This window comes from Suncus etruscus, chromosome 2 (assembly GCF_024139225.1).
Source record: "Suncus etruscus isolate mSunEtr1 chromosome 2, mSunEtr1.pri.cur, whole genome shotgun sequence".
In the NCBI taxonomy this organism is placed as follows: domain Eukaryota; kingdom Metazoa; phylum Chordata; class Mammalia; order Eulipotyphla; family Soricidae; genus Suncus; species Suncus etruscus.
In genome coordinates, this window is record NC_064849.1 from 21,899,544 (window position 1) to 21,919,964 (window position 20,421).

Genomic DNA, 20,421 nt, shown 5'->3' on the forward strand with positions numbered 1-20,421 from the left:
TCAATATATATAACCCATTATATAAGGTTAATATCTAAGTTATAAAAGGTACTGATAGAACTTAACAAGAAAACAACATCTTATCCCGTCAAAAAATTGGGAGAAGAAATGAACAGACACTTCAAGAGGAAATACAGATGGCTAAAATGCACATGAAAAATTTCTCCAAACACATCTAATTGTCAGTGAGATGTAAATCAAAACAATAATGAGATACTATCTCACACTATAGAGACTACCACACATCATAACGAACAAGAACAATCAGTGCTGGCATGGATGTGAGGAGCAAGGAACTCTCATTGACTGCTGGTGGGAATGCTGGCTAATCCTGTCCTGGCAAACTATGGATATTCCTTAAAAAGCTGAAAACTGAACTCCCATATGATCCAGCATATACTTTACGAACACAAAAACACAATACAAAAATGCCCTCTGTGTCTTATGTTTATTGCAGCGCTATTTACATTAGCCAGAATGTGGAAACAAGCCAGATGACAACAGATGGTTGGCTAACAACACTGTAGTACTTATACACAATGGAATACTATGCAGTTTTCTGGAAAAATTAAGTCATAAAATTTTCTTATACATGGATGTATATTACTCAGAGTGAAATGAGTTAGAAGGAGAGAGTTAGACACAGAATAGTCTCTAATCTGTGAGATTTAATTAAAATAAAAAGATAGTATGGTAATAATACCCAGAGACAATCAGCCGATGATATGAAGCTTACCACAAAGCGTATTAAGTGCAGGTAGAGAAATATCTACATTAACAACTATCATGGCAATGGTAGTGAGTAAGAGAAATAGAATGTCTCATAGACAGGCATGGATGAGTAGAGAGAGATTTGGGGTATTGGTAGCAGGAAAGTTGCACTGGTGAAAATGCATATACTTTTTATGACTGAAATCCAGCTTAAAACATGTTTGTAATCATGGTGCGTACATAAAGATATTAAATAAACTATGATCCTGACTTGCATGCCTCTTTGACTTCATTGCCTTGTCACATAGATCTGGTTTAAAGTCATTGAAATTTAAATAGACTTGACAACCAGGTGTCTGTGAATGGGATTTTCTATGGAAAAAGTGTTCTTTGACGAAATAGTTGATAGAAGTAAATTTTTTTTAACACAGTTCATTTTAACTTAAAGGTTATATCTTATTAGATCCTCAGATTGGTAATGTGATGTCACCCACTAAGTGGTTTAAACAACCAAAATTCATTTTATTTTGCTTCTTAGGGAAGGTCTGGTAGAGCTGCACTTTTCCTCCTATGGTATAAATGGGTAATATGTTCCCTGGAGTTGGATGTGTTTACTTTATTGTCCACATATATTTTCTCATATATCTGTAGCCCCATCTAAATGTTCTCTTTCTGTTTTGTTTTGTTTTGTTTTGGGGGCCACACCCATTGACCCTCAGGGATTACTCCTGGCTACGTGTTCAGAAATCACTCCTGGCTTGAGGGGACCATATGGGATGTCAGAGGATCGAACAGTGATCCGTCCTTGGCTAGCAGCTAGCACTTACTTCTAGTGTCCTAGGCTAGCACCTTACTTCTAGCACCATTGCTCTGGCCCCTAAATTTTTTTCTTTTTGGAATAGATACTAGATGTCTTGGATTAAGATCTTCCCAAATGTCTTCTCCTTATTATTTCTAAAAAGTCCTTATCTCAAAATAAGTTTACACTCTAAATTTAGAAGTCCAGCATATTAATGATAGAATACCCTTATTCAACTTAAAACATGATCTATTGATAATACAGATGTTATCACTAAAAATCTATGATTTATGAAATGGAAGCATGACAGAAAATTGACAGCTATAAAAACACATTGACAATAAATGGGCAATTTAACCCATAAGAATGAATCTTATACTTACAGGTAAGCATCGGGTGGGCCCTGAATTTTTTTGAATTGAAGATTATGTAATCACAATAAAGAAAATGGCAGCAGAGATTAATCAAAGGACTTGAACATGTCTTGAATGTTGGCTTGGGGGTTAGTTCCCAGTACCCTGCAGTGTAGGTCCTAAACTCTCTTGGGCCTGAATAACAAAACAATTTATTTATATTACTTGATATTCTCTTATTTGGATGTACTTTTGAAATATTTTCCAAATAACTAAGAAAAATATCTTTTTAACTTGATATTTTCAACATAGTTGCATATCAATTATCTAAAAAAGTTTCTGTTAAGATTTTTATTACTAATGTTATTATTCTACTCTAGGTAATATGCTAGATATTAATAGTTATGGATTTGATGTAAAAATCAACTGCACCTTTATCATCACCAATGTGTCTAAGATGCCTCACCACGATCTTTTTAAAAAAATATTTTAATACCTTTAGTGCAGTAGTCTTACAGAATGCCAGGATCCCTCCACCATTAGTCCAAAGTTCCTTTCCTACCATGTTACTATTAATCTCAGATCACAGTTCTATTGAATACCCTAAAATTATAATGTAATGGTATGTGATAGTACTCAGATTAAAAAATAAAAGTTCCCAATGCAGAGTATGCAATTTAAGTAGAAACTGGGGTTCAACACAGGCCCTGCATATTTGAACCTAAACACTGATGGATGTGGCCTCCCAATGCCATCACATCAAAATCATTAGCAGCAGAACATCTCTCCATGTAATTGGATTGTGTCTTTGTTCCAGCATAAAATAATAAAATATGAAGTATGAGCTATTGAGTAGAGAATTAGAGTGTTTTTAGTCTACTTGCAGCTTGTAAAAATTAAAAAAAAAAATAAAGAAGATATCTACTACCTTGTCCAAGGGAAGAAATATCACTGTCTCTATCACTTAGATAGGAGGAAAGGGTCTGTGCTTTCAGAATTCAAGAGGTGGTGCCCAGCACTAACAAATTATAACAGAAGATGCCAGGGCAGATGTGATTTTGATTGGACTGCATTTTCTAATCATAGGGGGGAAAATTGTGTTCAACAGACTGTGTCTGACAATATCAGAGGATAGAGCAATGCGTGGGATGAATATGTGAGAAACCTGCCTCTGGGAAAGCCAGAAAAGCAAGAGTTCACTTCAACACCTGGGAAAAATGTGAATAGTTTGTCAGACAACAAAGCAAAGCACATCATAGCTCCAAGGGGATTGATATGGACTGAACAAAGCCATGAACCCTGGGGATATCCAAATGACAGGGGCACAGGCTCTCTTGTCAGTGAGCCCACCCATTACTTATGTTATAATTACCTAGAAGAACATAAGGTAGAAGGAAACTATCATCTGGCGACAGCTGAAAAGAGGTAAAGAAATGATTAGACTGCTAAAAGAGAAAACAGACTGCTAAAAGAGAAAACATTACAAAGAATAGGTTTCAGAGACAGATGTACTCATATTTTTATCTTGCCAGTTGCAGACACCTGGTATATGTATGGCCATAATTAAGGCAATTAACCTATACCTGAACCTCAGTTTTAACACAAGTATAAGGACACTGAGCTTACTGTACTATGATAAATATTACCAGTTATTGATTTGATATGACTGCTAACAGACATTCAGAAGATGCCAGAATTTGGATGCAATGGAAAAGAGGAGTATTGAACTTAGTGTGACCATATTCTTGATCTTTTAAATTATGACTTTTTTAAGCACAAAAAGGGTTATATGCTTTAATACCTATGTCACAATAACCAACTAAATTTTGGAAGTTTGGGCTAACCAGCAAATCACAACTTCTGTAAGCAATGCTGACAAAGGTTATTGTTCAGAAGCATCCAAAAGAAATTAAGGACAAAGAATTTGAATCAAACAACTTAGATTCTAATCTTACGTATATAGCTTAATAGTGTGGATTTTTTGCATATTATTCCATGAGTATTAATCTCATTGCTCACAAATATAAAATGTAGATAATAATAGGATCTTCACCATAAGTAAGTATGCATCTTTGATTCTTAGTGTTTACAATGTACTTATAAATATTTGGGAAATTTACTCAGTTATTATTATGGGAAATAATAAAACATTTATTATCAGGAAAAGGGGGTGCAGGGGAAAAATGAAAACTAATTCGTAGAGAAAAAGCAGAGGAGACACACACCACTTGCATTATAATTTCTGGGTGTCCGATAGAACTGGAATCTGAGATTAATATTAAATAGTAGGGAATGACTCAACAGATATAGACACTAGAAGATTTTGAAAATTATATTGGTGTCATTGAATCAAAGGCTTATTATAAACTATCTCAAGATGAAATATCTCAAGATGAAATCTTTTATCTGTAAACTTGTACATATATATGAAATTCCACATTAATCAATGAGTTTTGATCATTTTCTGCTCTCCTGACATTGGAGAGGTGATATTCCTACATAACCCCTTAAACTAACTTTTTTCTCCCTATAAATACTCAAATTTGTAATACTCTAATTTTCTATCTCTTTAAGTAAATACATAGATACATGTTTCAAAAGAAACAAATTCCTTTGATTTATATAACTCTTAGTTGTCATTTAATTACATTCCTCTTTTTTATCCAAGAAAATATATCTAAATTTGAATTACTACTTGGACACTTTCCATTTATTTCTGAATTTATTACCATCTAGTATTCATTTACTTTCCCAAGTCCTGGATCATTACTTTTTTGTGTGAGGTTGACTTTCACCTTGAGAAATAAATAGAGATATTTTAGTAGACTTACCAGCAAGATTGATTCTCAAACTTATACTTCAGATTCAACAGAATACTCTCCTGTGACTTCTTCAACTATCTTCTTTCTGTTCATTGGCTTTCTTGTTTTAGGGGATTGGATGTTTGGGGCCATCCTATTCCCAACAGTATTCAGGGAACTATATGTGTTGCTCAGAATCAAACTGGAGTCTGCTATATGTGAAAAAGTTCCTTAGAATTTATACTATCTCTCTGCCCCCTTAACATTCTTTTTTTAACCAGTTTTCAATGGTGTCTCAGAGCAACTATTCCTAATTTAATTCTAACACAGTCTGTTCTAATCTTTACTCTAAGGAGTGGCCCCAGTGATTCTAATCAGTTCTAACATAGAAAATTCAGTTTTTCACCTTTTAAATGAATAGTTCTCAAATCTGTAAGTATAACCAGATTTTGAATTGTTAATATCATGTCTTACTTAAGTAAGACTGGGATTTTTTTCTTCTTTTTTTCTTCTTCTTTTTTTTTTTTTTTTAGTTTTTGGGTCATACCTGGTGACACTCAGGGGTTACTCCTGGCTATGTGCTCAGAAATTGCTCTGGGCTTGGGGGACCATATGGGGATGCCGGAGATAGAATCCAGGTCCTCCCTGGGTCAGCCACATGTAAGGCAAATGCCCTACTGCTGCATATTGTGCTGGCCCAAGACTAGAATTTCTTATGGGTATGTGAAGTCTAACATCTATAATTGAAAACACATCAAATGGCTCCTTACTTTTCTATGTCCCCATAACCCTGTTTAATAAAACTCTGAGTAGCTTTTAAAGTCACAGTGCCCATTATAAATTTCAGTTCCCTCATTCTTCATCTGCATGATCTTTTGGAAGCTTTCAAACATTTTTATACAACTCACTTTTTCTCTAAAAATTAAAAAAGAACACATATTTTTCTATTTGTGAGGATATGATTTATGTTATAGAATGTATACTATAAGAAAGTTGAATTGATTGTGACTATCATTGGAGTTGTAGCCTTAATACTCTTTTTTTGTGGCAATATTACTGTCTGTTAACTAACTCAAGATTGGAGAACTGATTCTGCTTTTCTCATTCTCTCTATCACTATAAAACCCACTAACTTTACTATTTAAGCATATCTTAAAATTATCCTTTTAAGAATGGGGACAGGGGCCAAGTAGTCTCAGATCCATTGGTGGAGATAAAGGACAGAAATAAAAGCTAGAGCGTGGCTGACCTAGGATTGACTGCAGTTTGATTCCCAGAATCCCATCTGGCTCCCTGATCCAGGAGTGATTTCTGAGCACATAACCAGGAGTAACCCATGAGAGTCAGTAGGTGTGGCCCAAAAAACAAAACAAAATAAAAAAAAAAGAAGAAGAAAAAGAAAAAAACTAAGAAAAAAAGGGCAGAAATAAATATACGAGCCAAATTCAACATAAATGGAATCAAAAGACCCATACTCTAACAATCCAATCTATACGTGGGTCTTTTATACTGGTAGGCTGGGGTCTATGTATGGGGTTCATTCTGGGAATATGGTGGAGGGAGATTGATAATGATAATTGGATTAGCCTTAATTCATTGTATATCTAAAATCCAACTATGGATAACTCTATAAATCATAATAATTTCAATAAAGTAAAATTAAAAAATTACCCTTTTTGAATTTTGACATTATTCCCTTAAATTTAAATTTTTCTCTTTATATTTTAATGGATTACTGTAGAGTAGAGTAATACAAATTTGTCTGGATTACTTTACTGGGACCTAGATTTGTTTCCTACAAATATGGGCTCATTTGTTTCCTGTAAATCTGCGTTTCATTAAGTCTCCAATGTGCCAATTCAAAAGTCAAATATGATAGCCACACTCAATTATAAATTCCATAGATAGCTCCCTTACTCCTCCAACTTCCCATGTAAATGAGACCATTAGCATCATGTATGTATTTTGAATTTGAGGCAAACCCCTTAAGAGCATTTAGGAATAACATGTAGTCCAGGACACCAATAAAACATAATAACATTAAAGAAATAAAATTAATGGATCTTTCAAGAAAATGTTTGACGATTGATGTAGAGAGTTTAAAGAGGAACAAACCATTTGTTCTCCACTTGATTCCACAAAATGTCGCCTTACGTTACTCACTTATGTAAGTAACAGTGTACATAAAAATTTACATGTTATTATGTAAATGGTAATAAGATGTAACCGCATGGTGGAATTTGAGATAAGGACAAATAGAAAAACTAATGGAGAATTTAGATGTCTAGGCACTGAGGGCCATGCAGGGTGAGATTGGCTGTAACTACAATTAAGCAGAGCTTTGCTTGTGACTCATGAGCAGGAGTTTAATAGTTTCTATGGAACAATGGAGTGAATATAATTCTAGTTCTAACACAGTGGTACTTGGCTATTTCTCCTACTAATATCCTCCTTAAAGCTCCATGGAATGAACCTGAAGGGCTTCCCTTTAGCTAGAAAATAATCAAATGCTGCCAAGAAATCCTGCCTGATGACAACAAATAGTTAATATTACCTCAAATAAACTTAGGGAAATAAGAGTGGCTGAACCTGTTTAAAAGGCAAAAAAAGCTACAGGAGGCAGACTCTGGGGCTTTTGGACCCGGAGGTTTTTGGAACCATAAGTGAGTTCAATAGCGCCCAGATGAGAAAGAGAATCCAAATCAAAAACAAAGAGCAAATAGAGCTCTTATTTTTTTCTGCTAGTCAAGGAAAACTTGCATGGGGCATTGAAAACATAACACTATAACCAGAACTATGGGGGAAACAATACAGGACCCCACTATTCTTAGAGAAAAAAGATAGTAGCTCTGATGACCAAATATGGAAGATGTTCATAGAACTCAAAGAAAGCATGGAATAAATGGAATATGCCACAAATAAGAATCAAGAGTACCAGAAAGTAGAAATAAAATATTGAACTGAAATAACAACAAATACTACAGAAATTCAAAGAGTAATCAGAGACAATTTGAGAAATGTTATGCCACAAAAGATGAGAGCCTGAAAGAAATAGATTCTTGGACTCATTACTTCCCAGCATTGAACCACAAAGATATAGCATATCTCAACAGACCCATCATTATTGATGAAATTAAAATGGTAATCAAAAGTGTTTTCAAAACCAAAAACCTAGGCCCTGAAAGATTCACTAACGAATTCTTTCAAATCTTCCAAGAGGATTTATTGTTTGTACTTTTCAGGCTTTTCCAGACAATTGAACAAAAACAAACCCATATAGTTTTTATGAAGCTAACATCACCCTGATACCATAAAAAGAGAGAGATGCCACCAAAAAACAAAACTATAGACCAATATTTCTGATGAACATAAATGCAAAGATCCTCAACAAAATCCTAGTGAATAGGATCTAATACCTCATCAGGTAAGTTATACACAATAACCAGTGAGATTCATTCCAGAGACACGAGAATAGTCCAACACACACAAGTCAATCAACGATACGATACATCAACAGAAGGAAAATTGAAAATCATATGACCATAACAATAGATGCATAGAAATAGATGCATAGAAAGCATTTGATAAAGTCCAACATCCATTCATGATAAAAATTCTCAACAAGATGAAAATGGAAAAAACTTTTCTCAATAGAGTCAAGTCACAAGCCCATATTATACAAGAAAATATAATCAACAGGGAAAAAATGAAAGCATTTTCCCTAAGATCTGGCATAAGGCAAGGCTTCCTCCTCTCCCCACTCCTATTCAATATAGTACTAAAAGTACTTGCCTTAACAATCAGGCAAGAAAAAGATAACAATGGCTTCCAGATAGAAAAGGAAGAATTCAAGCTCTCGCTGCTTGTAGAAGACATAATACTATACTTAGATAATCCTAAAGACTACCAGAAAGCTCCTTGAAACAATAAATTCATATAGAAATATGGCTGGTTATAAAATTAATGCACAAAAATCAGTGGCTTTTAGATATTCTGTTCAGTCACGATTGTCCAAGTCAGGCCCCTGGAATTAGAGATCTTGGTTTTTGTACAAATCCTAAGCCGCAGCCTTGACTAGGGTTTCATTTATTGGTCTCAGGAAGAGTTCTGCTCATTTATGGTTGTCAAAGGCAGTCTTAATTAGTGAACTTGGTTTCTTTTACAGATCAAAGGATAGAGTGTCTTCTGATTTCATGTTATTGTTAGGTGATGAGGTTGGGCAACCTGCTCTTAGATCAAATAGTTATTGCTGTTTCCTCGTAGTCAGGATATCATATCAATCTAACGCACGTTGGTGCCAGTGTGGTATTAGGAACTCCCCAGGGTGAGTTTGATTCTTGGTGTTATTGCAGGGAACTGTGTTGGTTCTATTGTTGCAAAATGGGGTTTGAAGTTGGATGGTCGCTGTCCAATCACATGGAGTCTAAGACCTGTCCCCATGACAAGTGTTCAGGGTGGGAAACAACCCTGTATTATAAAATTTATGGGTTTTTATCCCTAGTAAATAAGAGCTTGTTAATATACATAACATTTCCCCTTCTTTAGTATACCTATGCAAAAGGGAATGGTGTCATATTATATTGCTGGTGCTTTTCGGGGTAAGAATGATAGGCTATACCTTTTCTCTGCCCTGGTTTTGAACTGAGCTTTTATCCCAAGCTAGACTTTTTCTCTTAGAATTTTGTACCAAGCAGAACTAAAACAAGCAAGATTAAAAAATAATAATGAAAAATAGATAAAAATAATAATAAAAAATAGAACTTCTGGATCCATAAGGAAAGACTCTATACTAGGCTTCATTCTAGGTTCTTTGCAAAATCCAAGATCACTAATTACAAAAGACTAACTAAAACAATCGTGACAGAGCAGAACTTATAGAGCCATAAAAGACCCTAGCCTAGACTTTGTCTTAGGAACTGTGAAAATACCAAGATCTCTAATGACAGAGGTCTGATTTAGTCAGCTAAAATTGAACAGAACATTTCTTGGCACCATGAATAGACCTTGGGTTTGATAGTAAGCATGTCCAAAGCCTGTAGTTGTTACCATGACAGTATGCTTCAGGGTGGAGAAACCCTGAATCTCTTAGGCCAAGAGAATTACCTTTCTTTTTTTTTTTTTTTTTTTTCAGCTGGACTCTGTGGCTTTATTCCAGAAAGCCAAGATTGCAGACTTAGGAATTGGCATTGGGCCCCTTCTTCTTGCCAAAAGTGGGCACCACATTGACAAAGTGCCGGTTGTACTGCATCCGTGGCTTGGCCCAGTGGCAGCGGCGGTGGTTGTCTCCCTCCTCCTCCTCCTCCTCCTCCTCCTCCTCCTCCTCCTCCTTCTCTTCCTCCTCCTCCTCCTCCTCCTCCTCCTGCTTGCCCACCTTGGGAGTCTGGCCTCTCACTTTCCCTGCACGGGCCAGAGAGCCATGGACTTTCCCTCCCAGCATTCGGCCTGCGACTTTCAGAGTTGTCAGTGCCTCCACCCCACACTGGCTGAGGATGGCCTCATCTTCCAGGGGTGTACCGGCCAGAAGGAGGACTTGATCTTCTGGGTGATGCCCTCCAGCAAAGTCACATGACCCTTGATCTGGGCGACAGTCTCCTCGCTAGTCACCTCGAGGGTGTTGAGCTCCTGAGCGCAAAGAGCTGCATGTCAGCGACTGGACAGCGGGGACTGCTGCTGCTACTGTGAAGATGGAGTCGAGAATTACCTTTCTATATCCTTTAATACTTACTGTGCCTATGCAAACAAAACAAAACAATAAACAAAAAACAGAAATAAACAAACAAAAAAAAACAAAAACCTTGGGGCTGGAGTAGTGGCGCTAGAGGTAAGGTGTCTGCCTTGCAAGCACTAACCTAGGACAGACCACAGTTTTATCCCCCAGCATCCCATATGGTCCCCCCAAGCCAGGAGTGATTTCTGAGTGCATAGCCAGGAGTAATCCCTGAGAGTCAAATGGGTGTGGCTTCAAACAACAACAACAAAAAATTGTTACACTAGCCCTCCCCCTATTTCTTCTTCTTTTTTCTCTTTTTTTTTCTTTCTTATTATTGTTGTTTTGTTGTTCTCTTGTTACTATTCTGCCTTTTGCCATTGCTGGTTGTTTTGTTTTGTTTTGTTTTTATATTTTCCCCTAACAGAAGAACCACAGAACCTGAATCTTGTTTTGCCTCATAAATTGGAGGAAAAAATAAGTGGATGAAACCAAAAGCAGTCGCTTAAAATTTGAGTGAAAATAAAAATAATCAGACCTAAACACCAAACCCAAAGTCAACACAATGGAATCAAGACCCACAATCTATAACAAGCTATACACAAAAGGAACCTGTTACACTAGCAGTCCAAGGGGCAAAGGGGGAGATATTGGATGCATGCTGGGAACAGAAGTAGAGGGAGGACAAATCTGTTGGTGGGAATAGCCCTGATTCGCTGTCATTATGTACCTTAAATACAGTGTGAAAGACTAATTCACAAAAAATAAAAATTACAAAAAAATATATACTACTATAATTATACTCATATAATTATAGAGAAGAGAAAGAAATTAAAAACCAATCCCATTCACAATGATACCACAGACATTCAAATACCTTGAAGTAAGCTTAACTAAAGAAGTGAAGGACCTATACAAAGAAAATTGTAAAACACTGCTTCAAGAAATAAAAGGGGACACAAGGAAATGAAGACATATACCCTGCTCATGGATTGGGAGAATTAACATTAATAAAATAGCAATACTCCCTTATATCAGTGTACAATTTTAATGAAATTTCCCTAATGATATCCATGAATTCAAAAAAGAGGATTAGACACTCCTGAAATCCATCTGAAACAATAAATGGTCAATAATAGCTAAAGAACCCCTAAAGGAAAAAGAAGGTGTGAGGTATCACTTTCCAAAATTTTAAATTGTAATACAAAGCAATAATAATTAAAACAGTGTGATACTGGAATAAAGACAGACCTTCAGACCACTAGAATAGACTTGAATATTCATAGAATGCCTCTCAGACTTACAATTAATCATTGATAAAGGTGCATGAAACACAAAACGGAGCAAGGAAAGCCTCTTCAACAAGTGATATTGGGAAAAGACATGCAAAAAAGCGAACTTGAACCTCTATCTAACACAACGCAGAAAGGTCAAATCAAAATGGATTAAAGACATTGATATCTGAAGACCTGAAACTATAAGATATATAGAAGAAAACGTTGGTAAAATACTCCATGATATTGAAAATAAAGGCATTTTCAAGTAAGAAACATCACTATCCAATCTAGTGGAAGCAGAGATAAAAAATAGAGTTACATTAAACTGAGAAGCTGCTGTACCTCAAAGAAAATAGTGACTAAGGTAAAACAGTCACCCACAAAGTGGGAGAAACTATTCACATAACACCAATCTCGTAAGGGGCTAATATCTAAGATATAAAAGGTATTGACAGAACTTAATAAAAAAATATAACCCCATCCAAAAATTGGACAGAAAAATGAACAGACATTTTCTTAAAGAAGTAATAAAGGTGTCCAAGAGGCAAGTGAAAAAATGCTCCACATCACTAATCACCTGGGAGAACCAAATCAAAACAATGAGATAACATCTCATGCCGCAGAGACTGGCACACATCACAGAGAACAAGAACAACCACTGCAGGTATGGATTGGGGGGAGAAAGGAACTCTCATTGATGGTGGGAATGCTGTCTGTCAAAACTTTTTGAAAAACAATATGGATATTCTTTAAAAACACTGGTTATTGAGTTCCCATATGATCTAGCAATACCACTCCTAGGGAAATATTCTAAGAACACAAAAACACAATACAGTACAATAATTCCCTCTCCAGTCCTATGTTTATAGCAGCACTATTTACAATAGACAAAATCTGGAAACTACCCAGATGCCCAACAACAGATGAGTAGCTGAAAAATTCATGGTAGATCTATGCAATTGAATACTATGCATCTGTTAGAAGAAATGAAGTCATGAAATCTGCTTATTCATGGATGGATTTGGAGTTTATTATGTTGAGTGAAATAAGTCAAAGGGAGAGATATAAGCACAGAATAGACTCACTCATTTTTGGTATCTAAGAAAAATAAAAAATAACAGTAAAATAATAATGCCCAGAAAAAATAGACATGAGGCTGGAAGAACCAGCCTATGATAACAAGCTTATCAGAAAGAGTAGTAAGTGAAGTTAGATAAATAACTACACTAACAGCTACCATAACAATGATAGAGAGATACAATGCCTGTTTTGAGGATAGGCAGGTGGTGGGGTGGTTGGAAATGGGGAGATAATGGTCGTGGGAAAGTTTCACTAGAGAGTTGGGTTTGCATTTTATGGCTGAAACCCAATTATGAATGGACATGTTTTAATCATTGTACATAAATAAAGAAATTATTTTAAAAAACTAAAAAATGTGTTGGGCTATAAATAGATATGAGCTTTTCAAAGAAAATTAAGCAGATGTTCACTTACATCTTATTGCAGACTTTTATTTGTTTGCTGTTTTAAGTGTTGTTGATCCACATCTAGAGGTGTTTATGGGCTATTCCTGGCTTTGAGCTAAGTAGTGGTGACTCCTTGTAGTGATCAAGTGACCATATACATGAATCATATGTATTGCCAAAAATTGAAATAGGGTAAGTTGCATGAAAGGCATGGTCTTTATTTCTTGTACTAACTCTCTAGATCCCGCCTTTTTCTTTTCTTTCTTTCTTTCTTTTTTTTTTTTTTTTGATGGAGGATTCTCAGCTGTTCTCAGGACTACCTCGTGACAGGGCTTGGGGACCATATGAGGTATAGAGAATTGAACCCTGGTATTCTGAAAAACAAGTACCCTACTTGCTGTTCTGCCTTCCCCTCCAGCCACTATAGTGGAATAAATCCTGTTCTTTAGAACATGAAAGAAAAAAAAGGACAATACATAAGAAGAGATTAACATTTAAATTGAACTTGTCTTTAGAATATTTCACTGTAACTTTAAATTATTAGGGAAGAGTCTATGTCATCTATGTCAAAGTTTTAAAGAAAATACATCTCTTGTTATTGTAAGGTTTAACATGCACATTAAATGATATTTTATTCAGGCTGATATTGGGATAATTTTTTGTCCTACTGTGCCATTCCTGTCAACTTTTTAAACAAATAATATTGGGAAATATTATAGGACAATTGCAAAAATATGCCACAAGACTTTTTCTATATTACAAAAATAGAAGTTCAGAGTGAGTGCCTGTCTAGACCAATCTCTGCAAATCAAGGCTGGAATTTTGCTCATTTATAATTATCTGATGAGTTAATTTTAAAGAAAAGAAATCCTGGGCAGGATAAAGTAATTAAAAATGGGTTGCAAAATGTTTATAATCTTTCATTATTTACATAAAGAATTTTAAGTTATAAGTTTAAATGTGTCAAATTTCTAATCATGACCTCAAGTAAAATTTTAACTTTTGAACCACTTGAACACTGATATTTCAGCTTTAGTCACCTCAGAAGTAATGAGAAAAAATTATAATTTGGCTAGAAACTTCTAGTTTGTCTTGTTAACTGTATTGCAATGGGAATTATTAATCTCAACATGATATTAAGTTTGCCACATATAATTTTCAGATGTTCTTGATATTAGTATTAAGATGATTTTACCTGCCCAGAACATATCCTAGGACTTTTGTGGAGGGTAAAGAAGGGTAAAGAGTGACTTTCTCCTAAATATATAAAATGCCCACATAATATACATATAATACATTATTTACATACAATAAATATATATACTCCTAAATATATAAAAAAATCAAATGTATAACTCTCTCACATACATAGCCTCTAATTGAATGACTAATGTGTACTGGGTTGAATTTCTATTTTTATTAAATGTGAGTGTAGATTGCTTTTTCAGTTTTATTTTCCACGTGTGACTGTACTTTCCTACTTCCAAATAAGCTCTTTTTCGTGAGACAATATAGATCTCGTGGCATCCAGAGATGGTCCAGGTACTTCTTTTGGTTTTATAATTACATTTGAATAATACTGATCTAAATCCCACATAAACTGGGCATATTTCTCAGAGTATATAACTTTGTTCATAAACAACAACAACAACAAAAAAAACAGAGCCTGGGGTTTAAGTAATTTTCCTAAACCACACAATTACTAAGTGGTAAAGGATAATTTCAGTAAGCCGAGGTATCTCATCTCTTAATAAATTATCTATATTCCTTGTAAAAATGTAAATATATATTGTTCAAGATAATTTTATATATAAAGTTGAAATCACCATAACTACTCTTACACAGTAATAACATGTGCTTTATTTCTTTATCAAAAAGAAGGGTGATAATTGTTTGTTTAGGCTCATTAAGATAAAATTCAATTAATAATATTCCACCAAATTTGCTTTCAATTTCTGGCAGTCAACATAGTTTCAATTAAGGAATCAAAAAAAAAAAACTAAAAATAAGAAATTTGAGGAATCTTTAACATAGCTTTTCAAAGAAAATCACTCAATAGAAACACCCAATATATCTATATGTTTTCTCCCATTTGGTAATGCTTCTTCTTTTCCTTTTCCTTTTTTTTTTTTTTTTTTTGGTTTTTGGGTCACACTCGGCAATGCTCAGGGGTTCCTCCTGGCTGTCTGCTCAGAAATAGCTCCTGGCAGGCACGGGGGACCATATGGGACATCGGGATTTGAACCAACCACCTTTGGTCCTGGATTGGCTGCTTACAAGGCAAACACCGCTGTGCTATCTCTCCAGGTCCCTTTTCCTTATTTTTAATGCAAAAGGCTAAAAGCTTCATTTTATTTTCTGATGCTTATCCTTCTGTTTCCAATTTTATATCATCTTGTGTATGCATTCTGAGAAACATCATTGTAATCATTTTTCCAATTTCTAATAGTTTTTTCTCTCTGAATGTTGCATAGAGTCATTACAAACACCTCTTTCTTCATACCCTTATTTCTTTGTCAAATCAAAAACACCCTAAGTTAACACATTTGGACTTTAATTTCTAAAATTTGATTATCAGCTTACTGACAATTAGGTTTAGTCTTCTTCATTCAATCCCCTAAAACTAGTTGTAACATGTATCATTCTCAAAGGAATACTTTGGAAAGGAAGATTCGTGATACTCATGATAGTACCCATATGGAATCCATCAGGACTTTCTCTGAATTAAAAGAACTCACAGGAAACCTACAAATATCTACTAACCAGCTCTTATCTGAGCTGCGCTCACTTAAATCTCCTTTTCCTTAAAGCATTCTCTTTCTGACTACCTACCAAAATCCACTCCAGGTTTTTCTCTATGTTAACTTATCTTTATTATTTAGGTGACTCATACTCTTATAAACTAGTAAGTGGTTCCCCCCCCCCCCCCAGTTTTCCTCCTTAAATTCTCCTTGTGCTTATAAATGCTATCCCTTATCATAATTTATTAAGTAAAATATCCTATTGGTACTATATTGACCTTGCCATAAAACTGATAAATAAAGCGATTCTATATTTTCACCCCCAAATCTTTTATTTCCAATGTTTTATCTATGACACTGCTGATTAATCTAGTGCCTAATTTACAATATTGGAAATTGTTCTTCATCTATTTCTTTTAAACCTGTTATTTCTATTTCATCTACAAATACTGTATTCTACAACTAAATGTCTCAAATCTTCTCAGTCTATTTGTTTTAATCTCCACTGTTTCTTCAGTTCAGGCAAATTTTATTTTGCATTGCGACTTCTACAAGAACATCTTATTCCTGATTTTCCCTTCCCTCTAAGCAGATTTCGTAAAGGAGAGAAAACTATATTTTGCAACTGAAAATGTGATCTGGTCCATTTTCTGGTTAAAATAGCTCAAGCTTTCCTCTTTTGTTCTTATTTTTGTTTTTCAAGAGAGAATTCCTGCATGTTGTGTTTGTAGCTTAATTTCTAAGCCTCAACTTTTACATGCACTCTTATAAACTACTTTTGTAATAATAAAAATTAAATGGGAAAATATAGTACTAAAAAAACACCTTCTGTAAGGCCAAATTTGGCACTATACCTAGCAACAGAGGATTCTCCCAACTACTACTAATAATAACCAATGACAAAATGGACTGATCATTTTATGTGGTTCTATTCTGTCTGACAGCTTGACATGCAGTTAGAAATTGAAGAAGGATAAGCTCCCATTAGTTGCCAAGTATCCAGCAATTATTGATGTCTATTCTTTCAATTGGCAAAAGGCTATAAGTAATTTTTGTTTTCTAAATGGGAAATAGAAATGTGTGGACAGGTGTCTCTAGTTGATAGTTTCTACATTTTGAAAGCTGTGTGCAAAGATTTTAATATAAATTAAGATGTTGTGTTTTTTCACCTGACCAGCCATCTTTCTTCTTAAAATATCAAATTTTGAAACTTAGAATTATTTGAAGTTTATTAGAAGTAAAAATATTCTGATAAAAGAATAATCTTTCATATTTGCATTTATTATTCAATTCACTTAAAGTAATTCTGACAATATTCTCTTTAAGATAAAGTGGCGTTATTAGAGGGGCCAGAGTAATAAAACATAGTAGGGAAGACATTTGCCTTGCATGCAGAGAGAGACCCAGGACTGACTTTGATTCAGTCCCTGGCATCCCATATGGTCCCTTGAGCATGCCAGGAGAGATTTCTCAGGGCAGAGCAAGGAGTAACCCCTGAACACTGCCAGGTGTGGGACCAAAACACACAAGAAAGTGGCTTAGGCAAAATAAGTCATTAAAAATAGAAAATATAAGATAAAATCCCTTCTTAAAAGAAATTATATGTGAGATCAATAAGATATATCAAAGAGAAAATTCAAGTGCTCTACATCTATGAGACCCTAAATTTGATCCCATCCAGCAACCTCATGGCTCCCTGAGCACCACCAAATATAGCTAAGATGGTTACTGAGCACTGAACCATCAGGCAACATGGCCAACCAAAGTATCTTCAGGAGGGGTCTCTTCTCTTACCACTGGGAAGACCTCTATCAAACAGAGCTTTCAATATTCAAAACCCTTGCTGCCCAGAATTAAAGTAGAGGTGTTGATGATGGTTCTGCAAATGGAAAGTATTTGGATTTGTTTGTGTCTTGTTATTTGTTGACATTCTCTGGCATTTATGGAAAATGGATACCAGATCAATCATCACAACCACTGCTAAAAATGCTGAAACTTTATTTTCAAGGAAGAAGGAAAAGCAGAAGACCAACTCAGCATAATGCTCAGACAGAACAGTGTGTCATTACCATGTATATAAAAGAGAAAATAGAGGAAAAGGGAATGCAAATTTACATATTGTATTTTGTTTAAGTTATGAGTGTCTGTTGCTCTCTCTGTGGGTATGTTTCCTCATGAAGGCACACACACAAGCATTTTACAGGTCTATGATGAAAAATACAGAGTTTAATACATTTCCTTCATGGTCATCACCATTGGGAAGATCTTTCCATTCCCAGGCAGCAACTTTCTTTTGCTTCAAAAGCTGTGCATGTTGCTTCCAGCAGTGCATATTACTACCAAAAATTTCTACCTCCATGGAAATGCTCCTGTCTGGCTCATCCTTCATTTAGCACCAGAGAGAAAAACTGGCTTGCTTTTGAGCTGGTCTATCTTTGTATTAATGAACTGGCTGAATTAAGCAGTTTTTCTATATCATTGCTCCCCCACCACCACCACTACATGGTCTAGTTCAATAATCTTCAGGTTTTGAAGAATTTTATTGAAAATATACCAGAGTCCTTATTCTCATGATATGGTAGAAACTTGCATTAAAGTAATTTTACAGATAATTTTTGTCTTGTTTAGCTTGGGGGGCTGGCCACACACAATAAGATTTAGGGATAACTCTTGAATGCACTAAGGGATCACTCCTTGAAGGAATCAGGAGGGACATATACAGCGTAATGAGCCTGAATATGCAAAGCAAATTCCCTGACTGACAAACCCCAAATGCTTTTTAATTCATAAAAATGATTTATTTGAAAATTTTTCTAAACTTTATATATTTCTATTTACTGTCTTCCCATTCTTATTTCCATTATTAATTTTTTTAGATAGTGCAGTCTAGTTTTGTTTTAGTTTCTTTTGTTTGGGGGCCACACTTGGTGATGCTCAGGGAGTATTCCTAAATCTGCACTCAGGAATTACTCCTGGTGGTGCTCAGTGGACCATATGCGATGCTAGGGATTGAACCTGTACCTGCCACATGCAAGTCCTATCCACTGGTACAATTACTCTGGAAATTTGTTTTGGTTTTTGAATATAATTTAGCCATAAAAGTTGTGTTGGTACAACTGCCTACATATTTAAGATCACAAGAGAGAAAATATACAAATTAATAAATGATATGGCATTTAAAATTCTTAAGAATTTGAAATTGCTCAATGGGTGGTGCAAGGAACTCAAGGTCCAGCTGTCCTGGGTCTTTAATAAACGTCCTAATTAACCAATATTTGTGTTTGTTTGTTTTTGGGCCACATCCGGTGGCACTCAGGGGTTATTTCTAGCTCTGAATTCAGAAATTGCTCCTGGAAGGCTAAGGGGACCATGTGGGATGATAGGATCTAACCACTATCTGTCCTGGATCGGCTGCATGCAAGGCAAATGCCTTACCACTGTGCTATATCTCTAGCCCTAAACCAAGAATTTTATCTATTGGTAGGTAATTTAGTTTTGAGCTTTTGGGCCATCTTTACTTGTTTCTTCTATATATATATATATATATATATCTATGAAAAAATTTTATTTTATTTTTTAAATATTATTTTATTTAAGCACCATGATTACAAACATGTTCGCAGTTAGCTTTCTGTCATAAAAAGAAAACCACCTCACCAGTGCAACATTTCCACCACCAATGCCCTCTCTCTACCTATGGGATGGGGGATAAAAAATACTTTAAATAGCAATAGCCTAAGAACAGTAGTAGACAGTATTTGGCATTTTGGTACAGGAAGTACAATAGCATTTTATACCAAATACATAAATATTAATTTTGTAGCCATGTTACCTCAATTAGAATGTAAACAAAATACCATAAACTAAATAAAAGTTTAGTTTTTCAGTTCTTCCAGAATTGTATTCAGGAGCCAGCATGGCTCTCTTCTTCAAGATCATAGACTTCTTGTCTCATAAACATGTAAGAGGGAACATCAACCTCTCTTATTAAGGATATTCATCCCATTGGGTCAGTGGCCTGAGTGGTCTAATAACAACTCATCATATATAACATATCATAACTTTGAATGTCAAAGGTCAACAAATAAATAGTCACATTCAGACCAGAGCAACTTTTATCATAGATTCTCTATAAAGGGCTTAGCTTCCAAAGAACTACAATGGTGAAAATAAAGTTGGAATCTTTCCCTCAGTCTATTCACTCTACAGATCAGTTTACTAGTGGAAATAACACTAACACAGCTTGCAAATAGATCAGAAAAATATTTGGAATATGAAACTATAGCTTTTTATAAAAGAGCTTTATAAAAAGCCATAGGAGCTTTCTTGCCCAAAACCCAAATAACTAAGCAATACTCAAATTTTGTTTTTTAACACATAATAAAAATACAACCATCTCTCTGGGTTCTCTTTTTAGTGTTGTTTCATTCATTTTATGAATTCATGTGATGCTCATGGATTTTTCCTGGTTTTTCCCTCCAGAATAATTCCTGGTGGGCTTGGGAGACCATATGGGATGTCAGGATCAATCCTGGGTCAGTTGTGTGCAAGGCAAGTGTGCTACCA

General features: G+C 35.1%; 1 protein-coding gene across 1 annotated transcript in view; it reads right to left on the minus strand.

Annotated features, from left to right (window-relative positions):
• Nucleotides 1–9,768: 9,768 nt before the first annotated feature.
• Nucleotides 9,769–20,421, minus strand: part of LOC126001641 (scaffold attachment factor B2-like) — a 117,374-nt gene continuing 106,721 nt past the window's right edge. The window contains 2 exon segments of the mRNA XM_049768919.1: nucleotides 9,769–10,208; nucleotides 10,211–10,300. Coding sequence (XP_049624876.1) covers nucleotides 9,838–10,208; nucleotides 10,211–10,300 — 461 coding nt within the window. The 3' untranslated portion in view covers nucleotides 9,769–9,837.